This window comes from Panthera leo, chromosome C1 (genome assembly GCF_018350215.1).
Source record: "Panthera leo isolate Ple1 chromosome C1, P.leo_Ple1_pat1.1, whole genome shotgun sequence".
NCBI lineage: Eukaryota > Metazoa > Chordata > Mammalia > Carnivora > Felidae > Panthera > Panthera leo.
This window is the reverse complement of record NC_056686.1, coordinates 160321013-160347686: the sequence shown is the minus strand read 5'-3', so window position 1 is coordinate 160347686 and position 26674 is coordinate 160321013. Positions and strand designations below refer to the sequence as shown.

Here is a 26674-nt window from a genome sequence, read left to right as displayed (position 1 = left end):
GCCAACACCTGAGGATGCATGGCAAAACATATACAAAACAAAAACAAACACAAAAACAAAAACAAAATGGGAGAGCCATATGACCTTAGTAATGTCTTTGAGTCACTTAATTAACTCTGAAGCCTTCCTATCTCAAGACTTCTTGAATATGACTAATTAATTTTTCCTTCCTTGAATTTTCCCTCTTGAATAACTGATATTCATGATAGTTGGATGGGGGTTTTCTGTGGCTGCAGCATAAAAGTGTCCCAACAGATGGAAAAGCATTCTTTTTTAATGATAAAATTTTTTTTTTACTTTTTCAAAAAAATTTTTTTTAAATAGTTATTTTTGAGAGAGAGAGCACAAGCTGGGAAGGGGCAGAAAGAGAGGGAGACACAGAATCTGAAGCAGGCTCCCGGCTTTTAGCTGTCAGCACAGAGCCTGGCACGGGGCGCGAACCCACAAATCGTGAGATCATGACCTGAGCCAAAGTCAGAGGCCCAACCACTGAGCTACCCAAGCACCCCAAAAATATTTTTTAAATACAGCTGTTACCTGATCATTTTACTTTTTATATTTGAGTGTCTAAGGATTTAGCTGAATATATGAATCAGTACATCCTTCCAGATCTATCTTCCAAGCTACCCTGGAAGATCCATTTACATGCTGTGAATAAAGTGAAGGAAATGCCTACAGGGAAATGAATAAACAAAGCAAAGGGAAATGTCAGCCTAATACCTTTGGTTGAAGCTCAAATATTTGGCACATATATACTCCATGTGTTATCTAGCCCCATAGGATAACTGCAAATGAGCACAAACCATACATGAAAATACTCCACTGAAGTTGCATTTCTTACATGTAATTCCTTTTTCCAGATTCTCATAATAACCACATAAACAAATCTGATGAAGAAGATTTGGATGAAATTTCTCAAAAGCCTTAACTTCTTTTAGCCTTGTAAAGATGATATCCACATCTTCACTGGATCGTTCCAACGGTCTATAAAGGGGAGAAAAGGCACAAAAAGCTGTATCAACAAGGATTTACTTCAATCAATATGCATTATGTTAATTATATTCAAGTTTATGCAACCATCCCAATTACAAGTATTTCATTGCAAACATTTATACACTTATCCCCATCACAGGTTAGGCTGTGCTTAGGCTAGGCTTTTGTTAACTATTCACCTTAAATCACAACTATTACAGATGGTGTAATACTCTTGATTTATAGTAAGGAATATAGTGGTCTCTACCCACTGTTCCTTATACATAGCTCCTAAAACTCTTGTGATTTTCTACATAAGAGCCATAGGGGCATCTTCTGTTATGCTAGTTGGTCTTTTGTCCTTTGTTCCTGAGATATTTCAGAGGCATAAAGGTAAAATGGCTGTCTTATTATTTATAACAAGACCCTCTCTTTACAACTGCATTTATGTTACTAAGGTAACATTTGGAAAACCCTTAGGTAACCTAAGGATGGAGGCTGGTTGCTAAGGGAACCAACCATGTGATTAGAGGGCTGAAACTTGCAGGCCCACCTCCTAACATCTGGGGAGAAGTCTGCAGATTGAGTTCGATCACCAAAGGCCAATGATTTAATCAGCCATGCCTACATAATGAAGCCTCCATAAAAATCCCTGAACTATGGGGCTCGGAGAACTTCCACGTTGGTGAACATGTGAAGATTTGGGGAAAATGACATGCTGGGAAAGATCATGGAAGCTCCATGCTCCTTCCTACAGCTTGCCTTATGCATCTCTTCCATCTGGCTGTTCCTAAATTATATTTTTTTTTATTAAAAAAAGATAAAAAACAAAAAAACCAGCAAACTAGTTAAGTAAACTTTTTCCTGAGTTCTGTGAGCCACGGTAGTACATTAATCAAACCTGAGGTAGAGGGTGTAGGAACCTCTCTGATTTACAGTGACTGGCCAGCACAGGTGACAACCTGGACTTTTAATTGGCATCTGAAGTGTTTCTGACAGGGCAGTCTGGTGGGCTGAGCCCATAACCTGGGGGATCTGATGCTCTCTCCAGGTAGATAGTGTCACAATTGAATTGAATTGAGTTGAACTGTAGGAGACAAAGCACAGAATTGCTTTGCTGTGGAAAACCCACACATTGGTGTCAGAAGTGTTGGGTTACCATAGTAGTGGAGACAGTGAAGGAAACACGGGAGGAGTTTTTCCTTTACAGATGGCTAAAGTGGGAATCAGTCTCTGAGTCATGAGTTCAAGCACAGTTCAAGCTTCTGGGTATTGCTTAATCCTTTAGAATCACCAGGATGTGATAAGATACACGAAAACTCAGGTTTCATTTAAAATTGGAAGTCACAAACACAAATGTCTGATTGGCAGTGGCCAATCAGATAAATCAAATAGGTAAAAAGAGCCAAATATAAGGGGAAAAAAATCTCTACTATATGAAAACAATGGTGAAAGCTCAAAGATAAATAAGAGCTGATACTAAGCCTCAATGTTGGCAATACTCTAGGGAATGGTGGGCATCAGAATGAACTGCAGAGATGGGACTGCTAAAAGGAACAGGACTTACTTAGCTGTTTTCCTTATTACTGGTTTTCTGTGGACACATGGGCCCAGATGTTGTCATATCTTCCAACTGTTTAAGGAAAGATATCTAGATCTTTGTTTGCATTTCTTAAACATTGTGTAGACTACACACACACACACACACACACCATCTATGGACTAGATCCAACTTGTTGACCACCATCTTGTATTCTCTGGATTAAGATGAACCAAAAAACCAAACAAAAATAGGAGAGTTTTACGTATTATAAAAACTGTTTCCTTTCTTTCCTTTAAGCAGTTTTCCAAGTCCATTCTTACAATATGCTTTGCAGGATCATATGGTGTTCCTTGACAGATATTTCACATTTCACAGAAACCATGCAGCCTCATGTGCTCTGGAGACTTCTGGGACCAGAAGAAATGAGCTGGTCAAGGATGTGACTGAGACCAGTAATTCTCACTGAATACCCGTGTGCTTCCCTGAATTTACCATCTTCCCTTGCAGTTATGTTGGAGTCATGTTGTGGCTAGTGGACTGTGAACAAACTGTCCTTTATTACTTCTGCGATGAGACTGTTAAGAGCCACAGGATGTCTTCCATCTCTCTTTTCCTAAGCCACAACTCTACAGCATTACAGGTTGAATTGTGTCCCTCCCATAAAATATGTTGAAGTCCTAACATCCAATATCTGTGAGTGTGGCCTTATTTGGAAATAAGGCCTTTGCAGATGTAATCAACTTAATCAGTCATACTGATTAGGGTGGGCCATAATCCAAGGACTGGTGTTCTTATAAAAAGAAGGGAATTGAGGCATGGAAACACAGGGAAGATGGCCATGTGAAGGTAGAGGCAGAGATTGAAGTAATGCAACCACAAGCCAAGGAACCCCGAGAATTGCTGGCAACCACCAGAAACTACAAAGAAGCAAGAAAGGGTCCTCCTCTAGAGCCATCAGGAGAACGTGGCCCTGCTAACAACTTGATTTTGGACTTCCAGTCACCAAAACTGTGAGACCACCAAACACCAAACACAAAAACACCAAAAAATTTTTTAAATCCACCTAGCTTGTGGTATTTTGTTTGAGAGTCCTAGGAAACTAATACAGAAAGTATGTGTTTCAGATGTTATAGCCACAAGATGGAGACTTTGTGCAAGTGACAAATAAACCTCCATTGGGTGAAGCTACTGAGATTTGGGGTGTGTGTGTACGTGTGTATGTGTGTATGTATGTAGGGTTGGGGGACTGTTATCACAGAATCACTTATTAGCACCTAGACCAACATAGAAGTCAGGACTGGATGCACCAGAGTTCCAAGGAACTTGGGACATTGTAGGAGGAAGACAGATCCCACCATGAGAGATGACCATTTTTAGAGAACATGAACAGAAGGCCGTCCCTAAGGGGAAGAACTAAACTCATGAAAGCTTACTTAAGAGGCTCTTCACCTGCCTCCATCACACTTTCAGGCCCAAGAAAACTAAACTCAAAGAGTGTGCCCACAACTTTGGCTAGCCTTCCAACTAACCTCTAGTGAAAGGGCTTGGACTCTGCTTCCCAGAAAGGAGGAGGGGAAATCCTGATACACTAGTGCCCAGTTTATGAGATAACCAAGTTCCTGAAAGAGGTGGAAGGTTTGCAGGCTTTATCAGGGAAGATACGGCCCATCAGAACAAGAGCCTCCTTCCACCTATTGGCCATTTGTTAGGGCTTTATCAATTCCCTACCAGAAGGTATGTTCCCAAAGTGAAGGGGCTTTGAAACAGGGGCTAGAACTTGAGCAGTTAATCAAGGGGTACAAATGAATTTCAACAAGTGTCTTTGTGTGCTCAGTGAGAACGCGTTTCACAGGCACTGAGGGCGACCGCAACTGGCAGAGGCACCCCTCGGTGAGGAGCCATGCCAGCGGGGCGCACTTCACAGGAGGCAGTGTTGGCACCAGTAGGATGTCACACCCAGACACAGCAAGCAGCCGTGTGAACTCCATGGGCTGCTGCCACAGCATTCTGACACTGGCCTGCAGCTCTAAAGCAATGACAGCATTTCAACGACCATGGGAAGAATCACGAGGACCAGATGAGCTGGAAATTAACTGGGCATCGACATGGTGGATTCTACTTAGTTACACAGGAAAAAAGATACGTGGGGATTAGAATCCATCTTCCATTAAAAAGGAAAGCAGCATCCCATTTTTGTGCATTCTTCCTAGAGCACGTCTCACATTAGGAAGACAGACAGCTTAAAAACATTTTTGGCCCAACATTCTCCAGAAGAAATAAAAAACAGAAGAAAAATGTAAGTACTTCCATCCAGTCCAAAACAAGCACAAAAGAACTTCAAGATTCGTAACAAGATTGTATAAGGCCAGGTGACCAAAGACACTTGAAAAGACAAAGCTAATTTGAGATAACCAGAACAACTTTGAAACCTCTCTTCCTGATATTTTCTTCAGGCATCCCCAGATGAGGTCCTAATAATGTTTCCCCCATGTATAAACACTGAAGCCACAGAAACAATGAAAAGCAATGTTTTATCTGTCATTGCTTTTACTGGGTACTCCACGGAATGCAGAAAATTGCATTCAGCTATTAACTAACATTTTTACCATCCCACCTCTCTAATCTACCGCTGGTGATAATCCTTCTTTGCCCCTCTTCTCTTGTGAATCCACAATTTCCTAATGCCACATGGATTTTCATCTCTGTAGAGCTCATGCCTGGCACTTCTTTTATAGATTCCACAGCACCCAGTAGATAGCGAAGCTTGCAACAAGTCCTTGGTGTGTGACGGTGGGGCTCTACAGCAACCTCAAACTAACTCTTCTTCTCTCCTACATCTGCTACTGCACCTGCACTCCTTATTCCCATGGATGGAGCAGCCTCATCCTCACCCTCCCCACATGCAGGTAATTCTACCTACTTAATGTCTTTCAAATCCACCCCCTCCTCTTAACTCCTCCTGCCACTGCCTCAGTTCCGTGTGAATGAAAGGCACGTGAAGCTTGTGTTGGGACATGAAGCTGAACAGCATGGCAGTCCCCTCCTAGGAGGCTGGAGAGCTGGGTTCCATCTAACAGCCAGCACAAGTATTTTAAGAAGAGTAGCGGCATGGTTGGATGTGGATTTCGAAAGATCACCTTGGCAAGTAGAGGCAGATGTGAGGGAATAAAGACCAGCAGGTAAGAGACCAGTTCAGAAGCTCTTGCAGTATTTCAAAATGATGATGTGGGCTTCTCTAATTATAACTCACTCCAGGATCCTTTCCATTCCCTTCATAAATGTGTACAGCTGCTCCCTCAAGTAAAAGTAAGTGAAAGCTCCAAGTTCAGGGAAGTTATTTTTCTTAGCCTGGCATGTGACACCCCAGGACCATTTTTCAAATCGCTTAAAAAGGAAAAAAAAACCTCACTTTTAAAACATGTTCAAAAACAATAGAAAGAATCATTTACAAAAGAAGACACTGTGATAGGCAGGATCTTAGATCAACCACCAATGACCCACATCCTCGTATAATGTCTTTGAGTGTGGGCAGGAGCTGGAATTTGCTTTTGGTCCATAGGAGCATGGCAAAAGTGTAAAGCTATCACTCCCATGATTATGTTATGACAAAGATAAAGAGATTTTGCAGATATAATTAGGGTTCCTAATCAGTTGACTTCAAGTTAATCAAAAGGGAGGTTTTTTTCCCCTAGTGGGCCTGACATAATCAAGTGAATCATCCACTTCCAATCAAGTGGAGGAAGTTGGAGATTCTTCTGCTGGCCTTGAAGAAGGACACTGCCATGTTGCAAGAGAGCGGCATGGTGAGGAATACGTGAGACCCCTGGCTGGCAGCCAGCAAGAAAACAGGGATCTCAGTCCTACAGCTGCAAGGAACTTAATTCTACCAACAACTATGTGAGCTTAAAAGGTGTCCCTAAGCCCCAGAAAAGAGCACAGCCCAGTAAGCACCTTGATTTCAGCCTTTAAGACCCTGAGCAGAGGATTCAGACAAGCATGTCCAGGAACTTGCCCCATGGAAATGGCGAGATAATAAATGTATGCTGTTCTGAGCCACTAAGTTTGTGGTAATTTGTTCCACAGCAATAAAAAACAATACAGACAGGAAGTTACTTTCTCACATTGACTCATTTCCTTATGACCAGCTTGGTGTTTACTTCCTTCATGGAGCTTTTCCTTATAGTGTCTCTCTTCTCTGACCTAGGAATAAATCTAACCAAAGAGGTGAAAAATCTATCCGCTGAAAGCTACAGAAAGCTTGTGAAAGAATTGAAGAAGACACAAAAAATTGGAAGAAGATTCCATGCTCCTGGATAGGAAGAACAAATATTGTTAAAATGTCGATATGACCCAAAGCAATCTACATATTCAATGCAATCTCTATCAAAATAACACCAGCATTCTTCACAGAGCTAGAACAAATAATCCTAAAATTTGTATGGAACCAGAAAAGACCCTGACTAGCCAAAGCAATCTTGAAAAAGAAAACCAAAGCAGGAGGCATCACAATCCCAGACTTCAAGCTATACTACAAAGCTGTAACCATCAAGGCAGTATGGTACTGGCACAAGAACAGACACTCAGATCAATGGAACAGAATAGAGAACCCAGAAATGGACCCACAAACGTATGGCCAACTAATCTTTGACAAAGCAGGAAAAGATATCCAATGGAATAAAGACAGCCTCTTCAGCAAGTGGTGCTGGGAAAACTGGACAGCGACATGCAGAAGAATGAACCTGGACCACTTTCTTATACCATACACAAAAAGAAACTCAAAATGGATGACAGACCTCAATGTAAGACAGGAAGCCATCAAAATCCTCAAGGAGAAAGCAGGCAAAAACCTCTTTGATCTTGGCCACAGCAACTTCTTACTCAACATGTCTCCAGAAGCAAGGGAAACAAAAGCAAAAATGAACTACTGGGACCTCATTAAAATAAAAAGCTTCTGCACAGCGAAGGAAACAATCAGCAAAACTAAAAGGCAACCGACAGAATGGGAGAAGATATTTGCAAATGACATATCAGATAAAGGGTTAGTATCCAAAATCTATAAAGAACTTATCAAATTCGACACCCCAGAAAACAAATAATCCAGTGAAGAAATGGGCAAAAGACATGAATAGACACTTCTCCAAAGAAGACATCCAGATGGCCAACCGACACATGAAAAAATGCTCAACATCACTCATCATCAGGGAAATACAAATCAAAACCACAGTGAGATACCACCTTACACCTGTCAGAATGGCTAACATTAACAACTCAGGCAACAACAGATGTTGGCGAGGATGTGGAGAAAGAGGATCTCTTCTGCATTGTTGGTGGGAATGCAAGCTGGTGCAGCCACTCTGGGAAACAGTATGGAGGTTCCTCAAAAAACTAAACATAGAACTACCCTACGACCCAGCAATTGCACTACTAGGCATTTATCCACGGGATACAGGTGTGCTGTTTCGAAGGGACACATGCACCCCCATGTTTATAGCAGCACTAACAACAATAGCCAAAGTATGGAAAGAGCCCAAATGTCCATCGATGGATGAACGGATAAAGAAGATGTGGTATATATACACAATGGAGTATTACTCGGCAATCAAAAACAATGAAATCTTGCCATTTGCAACTATGTGGATGGAACTGGATGGTATTATGCTAAGTGAACTTAGTCAGTCAGAGAAAGACAAAAATCATATGACTTCACTCATATGAGCACTTTAAGAGACAAAACAGATGAACATAAGGGAAGGGAAACAAAAATAATATAAAAAAGGGAGGGGGACAAAACAGAAGAGACTCATAAATATGGAGAACAAACTGAGGGTTGCTGGAGGGGTTGTGGGAGGGAGCATGGGCTAAATGGGTAAGGGGCACTAAGGAATCTACTCCTGAAATCATTGTTGCACTATATGCTAACGAATTTGGATGTAAATTTTAAAAAATAAAAAATAAAATTTAAAAAAATTACTAATTAAAAAAAAAGTCTCTCTTCTCTGAAATCCAATTGATAACAGGGCACCTGGGTGGCTCAGTGGGTTAAGAGTCCAACTTCGACTCAGGTCATGATCTCAGGGCTCATGAGTTCAAGCCCCACATTAGGGTTGCTGCTATCAGCACAGAGCCCACTTCAGATCCCACACCCTTCTCTTTCTCTCTGCCCCTCCCCAGCTCAGGTGTGCATGCACTCTCTCTCTCTCTCAAAAATAAATAAACATTAAAAAAAAAAAAACCACATGAAATCCAATTGATTCCGTATCTTTTTGCCATCTTATCTGATTATGTTAATATTTCATGTTTCAAACATGTAAATTTTGTCTTCTTGGAGATACTGCCATTCATTTATTTATTTGGTAAATCCCATTTGGATCTCATCTTTTATAAACCAGTGAATCACTGTTTTCCTACTTGGTTTTGGTATTTTTCTTCTGTAGTTCTTCAGTTCTTCCAGGATGAATCTCAGTCTGTCATTAAAAACTTTCTAAATTAGATAACAAGATGAGACAGACGTTAACCCATCCAAATTAGTTGTACAAAAGGCACAACCTAAAAATATTTCTGATAAAATATGATTATTTTAAGTACTGTATAAATTGTAATGGTAAATAATGCCTATTTAGCAGCATCAAAAAATATTTTATTATAATGTATTTATGATCCTCAGAGGAGTGGTTTTAACACTTAACTTTTTATCACACCTAACTTATGAATTATCAAAATCTATGGAATTAGGGGCGCCTGGGTGGCTCAGTCGGTTGGGCATCCGACTTCGGCTCAGGTCATGATCTCACGGTTCGTGAGTTCAAGCCCCGCATCAGGCTCTGTGCTGACAGCTCAGAGCCTGGAGCCTGCTTAGGATTCTGTGTCTCCCTCTCTCTCTGTCCCTCCCCCACTCGTGCTCCATCTCTGTCTCAAAAATAAATAAACATTAAAAATTTTTAAAAAATCTATGGAATTAAAAAAAATTTTTTTAATGTTTTATTTACTTTTGAGAGAGAGAGTACGAGCAGGGGAGGGGCAGAGAGAAAGGGAGACACAGAACCTGAAGCAGGCTCCAGGCTCTGAGCTGTCAGCAAAGAGCCTGATGTGGAGCTCGAACTCATGAACTGCGAGATCATGACCTGAGCTGAAGTTGGACACTTAACCGACTGAGCCACCCAGGCAGCCCAAAATCTATGGAATTTGGAATTTTAAATTACTCTCTACCAAACACATCCTTTCAGGAATGCACATGCATTTCATTTATCCATCCAATAAATTATATTGCTTTCCTATTGTATGCTAGATACCTTTCTGTGGAGGAACAAAGGTGAACAAGATGACATCCCTACCCCCAAGAAGCTCACAATCCAGTGAGGAAGGGAGTCATATACCCCAAATTAGAATGCTGTACGATAAGTACTGTAATGAGAGTACCCATAATATTCTGGTCTGGACCTGATTTTACTGCACAGAGAAGACACACATGGGAACTTCCACAGTCAGGTGTACAAGGGATTACAAAGGTTCTGAATTCCCAGTGCTACCTGCATGCATTATGCAATGGGAAAGTTTAATATGCTCTTGAATCTTAATTCAGTCAATTTGGGATTATCTAGGGACTAATTAACCAGTCTCTGGATTAATCAGAGCACAAATATTAACACAGAGGCATTTGTGAGAAAAATGTATAATAACCACAAAATTAGCAAAAACATCTACCCTTAAGTGACTTCTGTTGTTTGGCTGCATGATAATCAATATTTGCAAACCCCCTGCCATGTGGAAGGCCATCCCCTCATCAATCTGCTGAGTAAGCCCCTCAGTGCTAATATCAGCAGAAGCTCTGGGGGACCTCTCAGGACAGCAATTCCAATATCCAACAGTCAGACTGACGGGGGTGCAAAGTATGGGAAGAGGGAAGGGAAAGAAGGAAGGGGAGGCAGAACTGCTCTCTGCCCAGCTGCCTTCCTACAATCATAAACAGAAGGCTCAGCCAAGAATTGGGCATACTAACAGACTATAGTAGTACTGTCATCTTGTGAGATGCTTTATTTCCTCAAATACTTCACTTGTATATATATATATATATTTAATTTCCAGGTATCTTTTGAAAATCAGTGAATGTATTTTAGAACATTGGGTGTAATGTTAACCAAATACATTTGCATTAAAATGCATTTACATTTGTTTTTTACAAAAACAAATTTGCATTTGTTTTGACTAATTTTGTTGTAACAGTAACTTAGGGTTATAAGAGCTAGTCCCCTCCCTTCATCAACTGTTAAATCCAAGATAATTCATGTAAGCTTTATAAATTATAAAAGGCTACAGAAGCTATTATTATGACTAGCACCATCATCTTCATCATCATCATTAGCCACAAAGATCTTTTAAAAGAAGTATTTAATGAAAACAAGGAATAAAGTACTTAAAAACATGTACTATTATTCTCATGTGCCTTTTGAGGCTTTTATAGATAGGTATACTTGTATGTTTTTCTCTTTTACTCTCTAGTATTACAACAGTAAGATCTCAAACACTATGTACTTGAACACTAACTAATTTTCCAAAGAGCCTTAAAAATGTTGATTACCACAGCCCTGTTAGATGAAGCAGGTATTCTGAACCCTATTTTACCAGCAAAAACATTTGACACAGAGGTTAGATGAGTATTAGTATACTAAAATCACGTGCATTTGTAATGCCAATGATGACATGGATATACCAAAAGTCTTTGAAACTCAAGATGTTTACCACTTATCATGTTATCATTTTAATTATGTGATTATTAACCACTTAGAAAACTGAGAGGTTTACTCGTTATTAATTACAAGTTTTACCAACAACGTCAACAAAATTCAGAATGAAGGTGTTGAAAATGCATTCATTCAACCTGCAAATATTTACCGAGTACCTGTACTGGAGGAGCAGAAGGCACTCAGGGCATGGCTCTTGCACCAAGGAAGTGAAAATTGAGTTAGGAAGATTTGTACACAGACAGCAATTACCAAGGTGAAACATGGTAAGCAGCACAATTAAAATAGAAAAACAAGGAATAGGAATTAGGAAGCCATCACTTACGAAGATATCATTGAAGGGTGAAAGTTCTTCAAAGACTTCATGAAGGCGTTATTGTAAATTCTTCCTAAAATCAGTTCTTTCTCAAATTTCTCTTTTTATAACTACAGACGCAGCACTGTCTGGTCATACATTTTTAGTGCTAAAAATGTACTGTATTGCTACAGCTCCTCCCCTTGGAGACCTGCTGAATGACTCTTCTCCCTATGAGTTTCTTACCCACCAATCTAACACACACACAGACAACACACACACAATCACACACTTGCACAGATACCCACACAGGCACACAGGTACATACAGCGATGCACACACACACAAATATACAAATACACATTCACAAACACACATATACACACTTACAAAGACTGTTGACGAAATTTACTCAGACTTCTGAACCTTTCCTTAGGCCCATCTGTGTACTTCCTTGCAAAATGCAGTTTTAGCAAGAACCCTGCTAAGTCCATGTAACCAGAAACTTCCACCCTCAGTATCTGACATCTGATTGGGTTCCTCATCTTCCAACATCCCCCAGGAGACACCTAATCAGCCTTGTCTTCAGCAAGAATCCTGTCAGATCATTTTAGCCGAACCCCCTCTTACCCCTGATGTTTCCTCTTAGTAATTTTCCACCCACTGACAGCCGGCTCCTTGGCTATCAGTTCCCACTTGCCCAAGCTGTACTCAGAGTTGAGCCCAATCTCTTGCCAACTGTAAAATCCTGAGTGGTCTGATACCTATTGGAATGGTCTTATATAAAGTCTACTTACCATCTTCAACAAATGTGAATGAATAGTTTTTTTCTTTAAACTCACACACAGACACTCACACATAGCTCAACTCAATTGCCAAAATTCTCTCCAGGCTCCTAATTCTGCCTGTGTTCAGGGTGACTCTCAAAAAAATCCCCTTGATGGATCCTGAGACCCAGGAGCAACCGCAGCTTTTTATCCTCACAGCTAAGACTGACTGTCACAAGGCACGCCAAGACCTGTGTGACCCTTCCAAAATATGGCCTGCACATCTGTCACCAGGGAGCAGAGCACGTGAAGTCTGCAAATTCCTGGCCTTCGTGCCTCCCTGTTTAGAAATCATGCCTGCATGCTTTTATGTCTTTATGAAAGAGTGAAGTGAAAACTGCCCCCTCAGTGTCCCAAATAAGAGAGTTTTGACTGCAGGTCACTCTGGACTACCACTTTGGCCCTAGCTGAACAACAGGAGGGGTCAGAATACCTCCATCCCCCTTTCAATGACGACCACTCTGTCATCTGTCCCACGGTGAGAGAGATGCCAGCTCTGGGGCCCCAGGGCTATTTGGACAGCTGAAAAAGCCTGCATTCAGGCAGAGGGCAGGAACAGCCCTGCTAATATCTAAATAATGCCAACCCTGCTGTTAGTGAGAAGAGGAAGAGAGAAACCTTTTTGACCAGGCTCAGTGTGCTGCAATTTGTCTTATTACAATTAAAATGAAAATATAAAGTCAAAGTACAGTCTTGCCCAATTTTAACATGCCCTTTTCAAAAATGTTCTCTGATAGTACATGAGTATCTAAACTCAGTACAGGATCTTAATGCTGGGCATAAGTCTCTCTACAACACACCCCCAGCCAGAGGTACAGGATCCCAGCCAAATTGCTTCCTGGACCCCAAAGAGCACTTCAAGTTTTCATAATTTTCCCCAGGTAATAATTTGCTCTACTAGTATTAAGCTAAAAATAATTTCTTTTGGCTCCTTAAACTTTTAAAATGGTTTCTGGCATGACTCAGATAACTGATGCTTCTTTAAAATGCTTCCCAGATAAGTTTGTATTGATAGCTTTTCTTCTTCTATGTAATTTTTGCCAAAGTAAGCAGGGGCTCTCAAAAATCATTCTACAGTACCTAGTGCTACACTCAAATTTGAGATGACTGTTCAAAAAAACTGCCACTGCTACATTAAATATTTGGAGAGCCCTAAGGGCTTTAGGTCATGAGGATTAGAGAAAATGGGAATCTCTTCAATCAGAGCCTTCTGATAATCTTTTCTTAGCTCTATTTCTGGGCAACCAGAGGAGACTTGTGAAGGAAAAAGAAAGGAGGAATACTCAGGAGACTGAGAGGCAGGGAGGACATTACTTTACCTAGAAGAGTGATTCTCAATCTTTTATCCCTTCCCAACCCACCTGAGGCACAGGATCACGCCCATGAGAAGCAGTGAAGGAGAACACACTTTTAGCAGGGAGTTTTGAAAACACCTCCCCTCACTGGATCAGCTGGCTGGAAATCTCTGGCTTTTTAAAAGAGAAGTTGGGGGGTGGGGGTGCTTGGGTGGTTCAGTTGGTAGAGCTTCTTTTGATTTGAACTCAGGTCATGATCTCATGGTTCATGGGATCAAGCCCCATGTCGGGCTCCATGCTGAGTGTGGAGCCTGCTTAAGATTCTCTCACTGCCCCTCTAACCTGCTCTCTCTAAAAATTAAAAACAAAATAATTAATTAAATAAAATAAATAAAATAAAATAAAATAAAATAAAATAAAATAAAATAAAATAAAATAAAATAAAATAAAATAAATAAATAAAATAAAACAAAATAGAAATGGGTCTGGTACTATAATGGTGGACACTCTAGCCCCCGTGCCCTACTCCAGTCACCTATTTCCTTTGGAACCTCCTCTTCAACTACTTCCCTCTTACTCACACTTCTCCAGACACACAGGTGTCTTTTCTTCTGCCAGGGCTGCTCTTTCCCCAGATCCAGACATGACTCATCCCTCATCTACCACAAGTCTGAGTACATATTCTCCTCTCACTGGGCCTGCCCTGCCTGTCCTGCTCAGTCCTCTCAGCAATACCTAACCCATTTTCACCCAACATTCTTTTCTTTTCTATAGCACTTAGCACTTACTAACATAATATTTCTAATCATAACAATTTACTTATTTATTTTGGTGATTGCCTCCACTGGAATGTAAGCTCTAGGAAGGCAGGGAATTTTTTTTTTTTCTGTTTGGAGTACAAGCTCCAGTACCTTGAACAGTGTCTAGCAATGAACATGGCTGAAGAAGAAATATCCTTTTGTGCTTGTTGTATTTGTACATGTGAGTGTATATTATTAAACGCTACTAATATTTCAAAAAAAGTTATTAATATTTTAAAGAAAATTAGATTGCTTTTTGGCTATGAAACTGTCAACAAAATTTTTGCTGTTCTCTACCCTACTTACCAAATCAGAGTAATAATGAATCCTCAGACTACTAGTGTTCTCAGTGAAAGAATGCACAAAGAATCATTTTTTAGTAATAGCTTATGTATACGCCAAGATTTCTTGGAGGATCCATTTATATTTTTCCTCATGTGAGTCCAGGCTAATTTTCACAACCAATCAAGGAAACCTAAATATATAAAAATGTGATATTACTCAGCCTTTCTGAAGGTAAAAACCATATAGGAAATGGAAGTAATGTAGTTCTAAAGCTATATCCCAGAAACAAAGTGAACAGATACCATTTTATAAAGAGATGCACTCAGAGAAACTCATTAAACAAGGCCCAAATTCAAAATGGTTCTAAACTAGAATATATAATACAGCACCAACAACTACAAGGCAGTTTATTATTCCTGCTGGGAGATACTCACGCTGCTATTGTGATAATTAATCTCTTCTGCCCCACAATACTTGTAATGGACATAAGTATATTTAAATCAGGGGAAGTTGGGCCTAAATTTTACCTTAATTGATAAATAACAGATAGGAATAGAAAAACTGGTATGCAGACACACTGGGTGAAAACAGGTCTCTAAATCAGTGATGAGATTATGGAGGCTTACATGGTCAGTTCTCATAAGGAACTAGAACTCAGGAAGACTAGATAACAGAAGAATTCCAGGACTTTCAGCAAAGAACCAAAGAAAGGAAGAACAAAGAACTTAGCATGTCAAGGTAGGTACCATTCTGACCTAAAACCAAGAGTTTTCAAGCCAACAGCTAAAGAAAGCCCTATAGGTGTCCTGAATCCATTAGCAAAATTATCTCTATATTTGATGCAGTACATTGGTTGTTTATTGAACATGATGTAGAATGGCAACTTATGTTTTTTTTAAATATAAGAAATTTTATACTTATTAAAAAGATCTATTGTTTCAATATAAAAAGAAGAGAACTTCTATTTCTGCTATAATGGAGTAACTGGTGCCAGACTAACCCTCCCACAGTAAACAATGTAAAAGTTTAACAAAATACATGAAGCAACTGCTTTCAGACATTGAGCTAGGGGCACCTAGCTGCCTCAGTTGGAGGAGCATGCGACTCTTGACCTCAGGGCCATGACTTCAAGCCCCACACTGGGTGCAGTGATTACTTAATTTTTTTTTAATGTTTATTTATTTTTGAGAGAGAGAGAGACTCACATACACACACACACACACACACACACACACACACACACACACACACACAGAGTGCAAGTGGGGGAAGGGCAGAGAGAGAGAGGGAGACACAGAATCCGAAGCAGGCTCAGTCTCTGAGCTGTCAGCACAGAGCCCAACGTAGGGCTCTAACCCACGAACCATGAGATCATGGTTCCGAAGCCGGACGCTCAATCAACTGAGCCACCCAGGTGCCCCGTAAATATTTAAAAAAAAAAAAAAAAAAAAAAAGACATTAGGCTAACAGGTAGCAGATGACTATGATCCCTGAAAGAAGGGGAATAAAAGTGGTAATCCACCCAACAGCTCTGATGTTTTGCCTGTGGACACTTTCTGGAACACAGGCAGAGAAGGATAGCCCAACAAGAGCATGGAAACCTCACGCAGTTAGGATTGAGGGATGCTGAAGCGTCTGGAATCTGCAGAGAAGTGAACCAAAGAGCAGGTTCATAGAAAGAGCTCCAAAATTCAGCATAGGGGTCTTCTTGAGTCATTAACTGCAAATGTGCAGGACCACACTCATGGAGAGGCCAGGTAGACAACAGTTCCTAAGGAACAGAAGCTGAATGGAGATTCTGAAGGGCACACAGTGCTGAGAGACATGGCAGCTGTGACAAGCTAGAGTAGACGGATCTTACTGATCACCTGGCCATTCAACCGAGACTCCCCAAAAACCCATTCTAGCCCAAGACCTAGAACCACCCTAACAAGACTCAAAAACAGCTTCAATAAAAGCAAATGATTGGTCAGTACATTAACTATTCATGAAAACAGAAGCTGACCGGCTTTAAGGAAAGTAACAAATCCCAGAGTTTCAGTATCAGAGCTCATAATCTCTAGCATACCATCAGAAATTACTACATATTCATGGAAACAAAAAAGTGACTCATAAGCAGAAAAATGTCAAGAGAAACAGACCAGAAATGACCCAGATATGGTGAAATGCCAAACAGGGACTTTAAAACAGCCATAGTAAATATGTTTATGGATGTGTAAGAAAATATTAGCATAATAAATGAACAGGTGGGGAATATCAGTAGAGAAATGGATACTATAAATAAAAAGCAAATGGAAATTTTGAAACTGAAAAATACAAAATATACAAAGAGGAAAAAATTCACTAGACAGGTTTAAGAGTAGATTGAGTACTGCAGAAAAACAAAACAGTGAATCTTAAGGCAAGCAGTAGAAATTATCCCAACTGAAGCATGAAGAGAAAAAAGGATAGAAAACAATAAACAGAGATTAACTGACCTGTAGAATAATATCAAGGGTTTAATCTATGTGCAATTGAAGTTTCAGAAAGAAAAGAGAAAATAGAAAAGAAAAAAAATTTGAAGAATGGCTGAAATTAAAAAAAATTTTTTTTAAGTTTTTATTTTATTTTTGAGAGAGAGAGAGAGAGAGAGGCAGTGAGAGTGGGGGAGGGGCAAAGAGAGATGGAGACAGAATCTGAATCAGGCTCCAGGCTCTGAGCTGTCAGCACAGAGTCTGACGTGGGGCTCGAACTCACAGACTGCAAGATCATGACCTGACCCAAAGTCGGATGCCCAACCGACTGAGCCACCCAGGTGCCCCTGAAATTTTTTCAAGTAAAAGGCAGTAAGTACCCTCAAGACTTCTAAAACCTTATGAAGCAAAATTACTACTTTATAAGTATGGTGTGTTAAAGATGGCCACAAATGCTTTCACATTATTTCCATCAAGAATTGGGACTTATTTCCCCTCCTCACGAATCTAGGCTGGCTCTGTGACCAAAAGAACATGGTAGAAGTGATACCATGTCAGTTACATTAGCACTACCACTAACAAGCTGTACTACCTCAAACAGTTGCTTAACCTCTCTAGTTTTGACTTCCTCATATCCAAAAGGGAGCCATGAGGCTAAATTACCTCTCTGATTCTGTCCATCTTTAGAAAAGTCCGGAGAAATTATATAGAGAGCCAACAAATAAATAATGCTATGCCCTACAATTACGTTGCAGCTTAGACTCAAAATGCCTTGACCAAATGAATACCTAAATACCTTGACCAAAATAGGACTGGGCCTTCCAGATCTAATGCTAAGTCAAAATACACTCAGGAATTTGGTTGAAATAATTTTTTCTATCTGGTATAGTTGGCTCCAGCATATAAGTTAGTATATGTAGTATAGGGTCCTATCAGCTACAGTTTTATTACAGTAAAGGTTATTTAACACATAGTAGGATGCATTTCTTACAGATATAGTCAAATTCTCTTCTCTTTCACAGTGCTCAGGCTTTAATAGTGAGTAGGCTATTAAATAAATCTAGAGTTGGCTAGTAGAGAAAATACTGAATATGATTTTTTGATAAATTTTTGTTAGATTAAAACCTTTGTCATATCCACCAAATCTAAGACACCTATTTCCATAGTTCCAACATTACAAATGCAAAAGAAAATAGATGCCTTGAATTTCGTTCTTTTTGGAAACAGCTCCTGGTACCCCTTCAGAGTGTAAAATGGCCAAAGCAGCCCTCACCAACACAAATTTCCAGCATGCCTCACTGCAGAGGATGAAATGCCCCAGGCAGCAACTCGATTTGTGCCAAGGACATATGGCAGAGATTATGATAAGTTAGGGATGAATATTCACTTTGACAGTCTTTCTTTGTACTGTTAGTCATTTTGGTTTTCAAAGTGATCAGAATTAATAGTCCAAACCAGATAGGCTGGTGCCTAGAATGCTGGTTTAATAAAAAGAAAGTTGGCTTTGCATATAATTTCAGCCAAGGTTTGAATTATTGCATCCAGCAATTATGAGTACGTAGGCAATAAGATGCCCAGAGACAGGGTTCCCAAACAGCCAGTGCCTGGCTGATGCCAATATCAGAAAGGGCCTGTTACAGTCATGTATAGTCCATTTAATAACAGGATATTGTGACTCTCTGTCTACACCCAACATATAACTCTAGTTTGAGAGATCATAACAGCCTTGCTAAATGCCAGAAGCTGGTCCATCTCATCTAGTCCTCCTGTGAGGAACAGGGAGTCCCTCCTCCGGGCCAGCAAAAAGTGGATGCTCACACCCACACCAGTCCCAAGTCTTTGAGCAAGCAAAACAGGAAGTACCTTTGTCCCACAGATTTTCTTCACCCAAGCAGAGATAAAGAATTCTGAATTTCAGTCTCTAATCTCTTTCATTGATCAAGTCCGCTGTGTGTGGACCAAGTGCAAAGCTTCTGAGTTACAGGAAGAATGGCATGTTGATTATGCCCTAAAGCAACTTCTGATCTATAAGGGGATGTAAGACCTCTATCTAAATGATAATGCAAGGATCAAAGCAGTCTTGTGGGTCCACATAAAGGTACACAGATGTCTATCTAAAAACTCCAGGGGGGCTCAGAGCTAGACAAGAGTGAGTAGAGAACACTTCACAGAGAATGTTTTTCTTCTAATTCTCAGCTTCCCACAGCATTTTAGCTGAAATTTGAGCTGGGTCATGGAAAGTGGGCAGAAATTGTATAAGCACAAACAGAAACTTAACAGAAGTTAAGTTTCTAAGCAACAAGATGATACAGTATAAGCAAAGACATGGAGGTAAGAAATTACAGGCAAGAGTAGCCAGTAGTTCCAATGGTTTGAAGTTCCAATGGTTTCTCAAAGAGGAAAACTGAGAAATAAGATTGGAACCCTATGAGGGCAGGGCTGGAATACCAGCTGGTGAGGGTACAGACTTTATTCTGCTAACCATGGGGGACCACTTGAGATTTTAAGGACAGTGAAAAAACTAGAGCCATCATTTGGAAAATCCATCTTCTCACAAGAAATGGACTGGAAGAGAAGGGACAAAAAGTATAATGAGTAATTAGGATAGAGTCCTAGGGCTCCTTGTGTAAATGTTCATTCAGGAGTGACAATAACCTTAACTCTCTTCTCCTTCTCTCTCCAATGCCCACTTAGAAATAGTGTGACACTAAATCCAGTTTTCCATGAGACAATACCTATAGTCCCAGCAAAATTATTAATACTCCCCCATTCACTCTCAAAAGTATCCTCGTTTGGACAATAAATTATATGCACACCTTACTTAGATAACCTTTCTCATTCCAACTCTCTGTAGGTGCTCTCCTAGGTATCAGGGATACAGAGCCAATCTGCACAATTTTCAGCCCTCTCCCTCACTCACACAACAATGATTATGTGGTCAGTTTACCTCCTTCCCCATGTCACTAGGTAATCCTCATTCTTCTGGCTTACGAGCTTCTGCTGCCTCATTCTGCTGCTCCAGGATGGTGGAGGCAGAGCAGGATGCAGCTCTGAGTGCGAAGGCACTGGGGCTGGGATGGCAGAGAAGGCACATCAAGAGGACACAGGGACTCTCCGGGCTAGGGCAGGGAGAGGAGGACAGAGCCCTCCAGCTGTTGATGAGTAAGATTCCAGACCTTTGTCTTTTCCCAGCTGCAAGTGTCATGGGTGTGTGAAGATGATGGAAGGGTACATGGAATGAGGAAAACTAAAAATGTGGCTTAACTGCATAAAAGTAATCTAAATTATAGTCATTTACTTGAACATCATATGAACCATTTGTCCCTAATTACACTGCTGTCCAAGGACAAATATGTAAATCATGAAAGGTGTCAGATCATTTTTATTGTAGTTTTATTCGATTATGATAGTAATCTCTCTATATGTGTTTATAATCATGGTGTGTTACCCGTGTGACATGACCACTTGTTTACAATATTGATCCCTTCTCACATTAATACATCACCTTATACAATAAAAGAATTTTTCGGAGACCTATGAACTTTTACAGGGAAAAAAATGCAAATCCAATAGAAATGACCTTTGAAAAGCAATGTAAATGCACAAAAGTGGCACTACATGGGGACAAGATTACTAAATGAGAAGGAGGATACTCCAGCCATTCAGATGGAAGTCAGTTAAATGAGTTTAATTCAAGAAACAGATCAAAAAGTGGTTATTGACATTTCCTGGAAGACTGAGCAAATTCAGGAAGCAGGTGCTTATGACAAATTAGTAATTTGTCATAACTAGTACAAATAAGTAAGCAACTAGTTTACAACTAGTACAAATAAGGAAAAAACACGAAATGTCTTGGTAAGAAAATAAACTTGCCTCTACTCCCAGACCATGGGCAATTTTAGCACATGGACCACACATCTGACACTCCGGTTGCTGAGCAGAGTCCTGGCACATAGTAGGTGCTTTGTTATTCACATATTCATTCAACAAAGATAGCAGTATTTAATGAACCCTTAATTCGTTAAATGAATTTTATAATGAATTTTAAAGTAATTGTTTACTCTATTTATGTTGATGAAAATCAAGTATGTTGAGGGGCACCTGGGTGGCTCAGTTGGTTAAGTATCTGACTCTTGATTTCAGCTCAGGTTATGATCTCACAGCTGTGAGATCCAGCCCTATGTCGGGCTCTGCACTGACAGCGTTGAGCCTGCTTCGGATTCTCTCTCTCTCTCTCTCTCTCTCTCTCTCTCTGCCCCTCCCTCACTCTCTCTCTCTCTCTCTCAAAATAAAGTTTAAAAAAACATTAAAAAAATCAAATATGATTTTTATTCTCTGAACTCAAAAATTCTCTTTATATTGCTGTTTAAATTTCAACAGTCATTACTTTCTCCTGGATGGACAACTTTTTTCATTTTTCCTTGCAAAACAGACAGCTTCCTTCCTAGATTAAGTGTAAACTTTTACTCAGCCCTCACTAACGGCTGCTCTATTGTTCATGATATAACAACTGTGTCTACTTTACCTCACTGTTAGGAGTTTATTTACTAGCAGGTGCATCTAAATTAACATTTTAAAAATAACACTAAAATGAAAAGAGTTTTTAAAGTAACACTTATTTATCCTCTCTTAATTACAGAAGAGCTTTTGGGGAAAATATTATGGAAAAAGTCACCCACAATTATAACCTCCTCAAACAACTTCAATCTACTACATATCTAGCAGGCTAGCTAGCTAAAATCTAAAACCTGTTTAATTTTTCACAAATTATACTAAACTACATGTATTATTTTGTAACCACTGAATGGTTTACATTACAGCCTAACATAGCCTTCTAACATTTTTTAAAGTCATGGCAATCACAGAAAATGGCTGAGATAAACGGATCCATGTTCCCTAGCCACTTGAGCTTTAGAACCTGATTCCCTCACCTCAAAGTCTCAGGGAATCAGTCCCTCAGGCTTAACAACTGTACTTCAGTTGGGAAGTTCTGGCCTAGAGAACTGGTTCTATTAATGTGATTGCTCAGGAACCAACCAGGGGAGTTTACAATAGATGGCAACATTCTTCACCTTAGCATTCGTCCAGTGGCTCCAGTTTGTCACCATGATATTCTCCTCAAGGTGGGTCCATTCAAAGATAGGTTACCTCAAGTAAACAATTCAATACAACCTGGCATACACTGTTTTGGGAAATAACAATAAAAATAGCACCTGTCATATATTGTGTTCTTATTAGAGGCCAGCCAATGTACTTGCTTTATATAAATTAAGTCATTTAATTCTCACAATACCCTTTTAAGGCAGGTATTATTACACTGCAGATAGAAAAACTGAGCTTGAAGGTATTGAGTAACTTTCCTCCAATCTCTCAGGGGAAGGAGCCAAAACTGGAACCCAGTCCATTGACTGCATTCTTACCCACCATATTTTTAATTTTTTTTTTTCAACGTTTTTTATTTATTTTTGGGACAGAGAGAGACAGAGCATGAACAGGGAGGGGCAGAGAGAGAGGGAGACACAGAATCGGAAACAGGCTCCAGGCTCCGAGCCATCAGCCCAGAGCCCGACGCGGGGCTCGAACTCACGGACCGCGAGATTGTGACCTGGCTGAAGTCGGACGCTTAACCGACTGCGCCACCCAGGCGCCCCTTACCCACCATATTTTTAATCAGATCCACCAGAGATGTGTGATTGCCCCAGGCAGGCTGATAACTGGGGCCACTTCAAATATTCTCTGGTTATTAATTCACTGTTTACCCTAGTACAAAGGCTGAGCACAGAGCAGTGGAAGACAAAGGAGGAAGACCAGCCAATGGCAGCCCTCAGCTACTCCTGTATTCCCTCCAGCAACTCAGCCATGGCCCAGATCTGCATATCCTACTCAATGAACAAACAAACGTCCCAACTAAGTAGCTGTACATACACACACCACCAACAATGCCAACAAAAACTAAGCCTACATTTACCTAGTGCCATCTTCTTTAGAAAGGAGTTAAACTATCTGTGGTTAGTCATCAGCACCTTATTAATCCACTCTCAGCACCTCATTAAAGTGAATCTGCCATCCCTAAATACACATTCTTTGTTCTAAGAGAATGGCAAACCTAGAGTTGCCAGATTGTGCAAATATAAGACAGGACACCCACTTAAATTTTCATTTCAGATACAGGATGCATAATTTTTAGTATAAGTATGTCCCATTGCAATAACCAGAACACATTTCTATTTTAAAATTATTTGTCATTTATCTGAAATTCAAATTTAATTGAGTGTCTTACATTTTATCTGGGAAACCTATGTTAAGTTCAATTTTCTCCATCTCTTATTTCTGTTGATGTTTTAGAACCTCTTATAGATTGGTGCCCCAAGACAACAGCCTTGGTCTCACACACAGGAAATGGAAATGGAGACCCAAAGTCTGTGTTCTCCACTGCTGTTTGTGCTTCTCAGGGAGCATGCTCATCATCCTTTGTGGTATTCAGTATTGCCTGAGAATGCAAGGACAGCCACCAGATAGAGGAGACTTCTATCAGGAGCATCAATTTTACTGAAAGATTTTTGAGATTTTTAGAATTCATTTAAAATTTAAATTTTTTTTGAGATTTTTGAATTTTTCAAAGAACTTAACACATGAATAGGCAGTAGATTTCTGGTTTTCCATCTTGGCCAGTGTCAAGTTTCTTCATGAAAACCAGTAGGCCATAAATATTTTTATGTGCAGTAAAAACACTGTACATTTGGTACTTTGGAGTTCTACGGGAATCCCCAGAATCAGCACTGCAGTGCAGAAACAGTGAGCAATGTCTTTGGCAAGAACTGATTATCCTATCGTCATCAGTGCGTACAGCTGGCACTCTTCCGCCCGAGTGTTCGTGCCAGGAAGTGTGATTTCTTGATGAATCCATAGAAGCTTTTATTTTCCCCCTTTTGGCTGCAAAAAATCTACTGGCTTTCACAAACTAGTGCAACTTCCTACTGGAATTGCTTAAAATGTGATAAATCAAATGTTTTGTTTACAAACATGAAGACTATAAATAGCTCAATTTTCTGTTTTAGTGAGTGTCCCTATAACAAAACCCATCGAAATTAAGAGGTTTCTTTTTATGATGGATGTATTTTTCCTCTTTACATCTTACAATGGCAATGCATTTCATGTATGAATGACTATCTGGCGGTGCATTCATTCTTTCTATGACCTTGAGCTCCCTGACTGAAATAGCTCCCAAGATTTCACCTGGAAGAGATTTAGACCCATCTGTGCACAAGCAGCGCATACATTCTGTCCCAGTCAATAAAAAATTCATGCATCAAAACAACAGGAATCACTGAGGACTGTGGCACCTCATGTTACCCTTTAAGCTTTTCCACGACGAACCTAACAGTAAAGATGCTGGCACACCCAGACCACAGACGTTATTTGGGGGTATGCACAAAAGTAGATCTAAAAAGCATGAAGATGTGTTTATATGTCTATTTCAGATACGCTTTGTCTTTGGGGAGATACACATGAGCCCAAACCTTTTTATATCTTGCCTGGGAAAATCCTATAACTATGTAAAAATATGACTCTTATAACAATATGCAATTATGCATGTTTTGAAGGAAAGTTGCCAGAATTTTTTGAAGCTAAAGGCAGCAGACTTGGCTGGAAGCAAAACAATCCAAACCAAAACCAAACAAGAAAATGCAGAAATTGCTTGTAGCTTTCCTCGAGGATGGCTTCAGAATTGTCTTGAAAGGTAAAACCCATGTAAAAGAAAAAAGTGGGTAAAACACACTACCCCATAGCTGTGTCCAAATCTGTTCTTGGCAGAAAAAGAGAGACAAACTGAAAAGAGGTGCTCCAACAGACAATTCCATCAAACAACAAACTGACCTATCTTCAAAAGGCATGGCTGAACTGGCTGACAGACAGGGGTTAATGTGATTTTTTATCAAGCAGTTGGATGAAAACAGGAGCAGAAATTAGGTCCCCCAAATAGTTATAATGGTGTAGATTAAACATATATTGACATGAAGAGTAACTGAGAGTTAAAAATAAACACATGAACAAACAAACAATACTTGGTTGTGAATTTTTAACAACATACATCTTAAGGACAGATAACAATAGAACTATCAGGAAGCCTGAGGGTTGGCAGAGCTGGGCTGCAGATTCAAACCTGGGAGTTCCAGCAGACGCATAGTTAAATCCATGAGGAATACGAAATGGTTCAGAGAAAATTACCTAATAAGAAGACCAAGCTGAAAATTGAACCCCAGAGAACACTATTTTCTTTCTGCTTTCTCAGAAAACAAAGATAACAGTGGTCATGTTGCCAACTTTTTTTTTCAACACCTTAGAAGTAAGGGTCCATAGACATGGAAGATGTGAGAATTTTTAAAATTTTATCTCAAAGTCAGCTATCTGTGAATATCAAACACCAACAGGGGAAAATAAAAAGAAACCAGCAATCAGCGACAAGAAGTTTGAAACATGAAAGAAAGGATTTATTGAAAGAAAAATGAGGAAACCCACACATAGGCACTAGCATGAAGACAGGGAATGAGTTCGTATAGGCTACAGGTGAGCTAGAAGAAAAATCGATGGGAGCTGAGGGTGGAGGGGTCTGCAGGAGCAGAAGACCACAGAGGTAATGTCACATAAGGACCTACCCAGGTTACCTGGATTTACCAATAACTAGCTCACAGGTAACCTTTGCCAGAGCAACTTCTGTTGAAAAATGAGAATAGTATGAGTCCTTTGGTATACACACTTTATTTTTGCATTTCTTTATGGACTCCTTGTCTATTACATTTTTCACAGGAATGTTCACAGCAGTTTTATTTGTATCAGCCCCCAAACTGGGAATAATTCCAATGTCCATCAACGAATGTTTGAAGAAACCAGTTCTGTATATCCCATGCAATGGAATACTAATCAGAAATAAAAAGATATAAGCTGTTGCTACATACAACATTAGTAAATCTGAAAACAATTATGCTGAGTGAAAATAGCCATCCACAAAAGACTACTATTAAATGATTCTACTTGTATGAAACTCTAAAAAATGCAAACTAATCTCTAGTGACAAAAGCAGATATTGAGAGGCACTGGAGAATTTAGGAGTGAGGCATATGTTCACTATCTTGATTGTGGCAACCGTTTCACAAGTGATACATAAGCAAAAATTTACCAAATTGCATAATTTAGATGTGTGTACTTTATTGTGTGACCTTCTACCTCAATAAAGCTGTTTTTGATAGACATATAAATAAAATGGAGAATTCATTTCCCCAACTGAACTAAAATACAAGCTATAACAAATCTGCAAAAAAATCTTTTTAAAATTAGAAATGATAAGGTACAAGAACTCTAATAATCCACATATAGCACTGAAACACAAAATGGCCTTCAGATCACAGTCCAGGAAAACCCTGACCTTCTGCAAGTCTGGCTATGCACAGAGTTCAGAAGTGACAAC

General features: G+C 39.8%; 1 protein-coding gene across 3 annotated transcripts in view; it reads right to left on the bottom strand.

Annotated features, from left to right (window-relative positions):
* The window catches only part of RAPGEF4 (Rap guanine nucleotide exchange factor 4), a 291851-nt gene that overhangs the window by 242590 nt on the left and 22587 nt on the right, over positions 1–26674 (bottom strand). For all 3 annotated transcript variants that reach the window (XR_006205530.1, XM_042949147.1, XM_042949152.1), the window contains exon 2: positions 842–984. Coding sequence is in view for 2 of the 3 variants with exons in the window: in XM_042949147.1 (XP_042805081.1) it covers positions 842–984 (143 nt within the window). In the remaining variant the exon portion in view is untranslated. The remainder of the gene's footprint in view (positions 1–841; positions 985–26674) is intronic.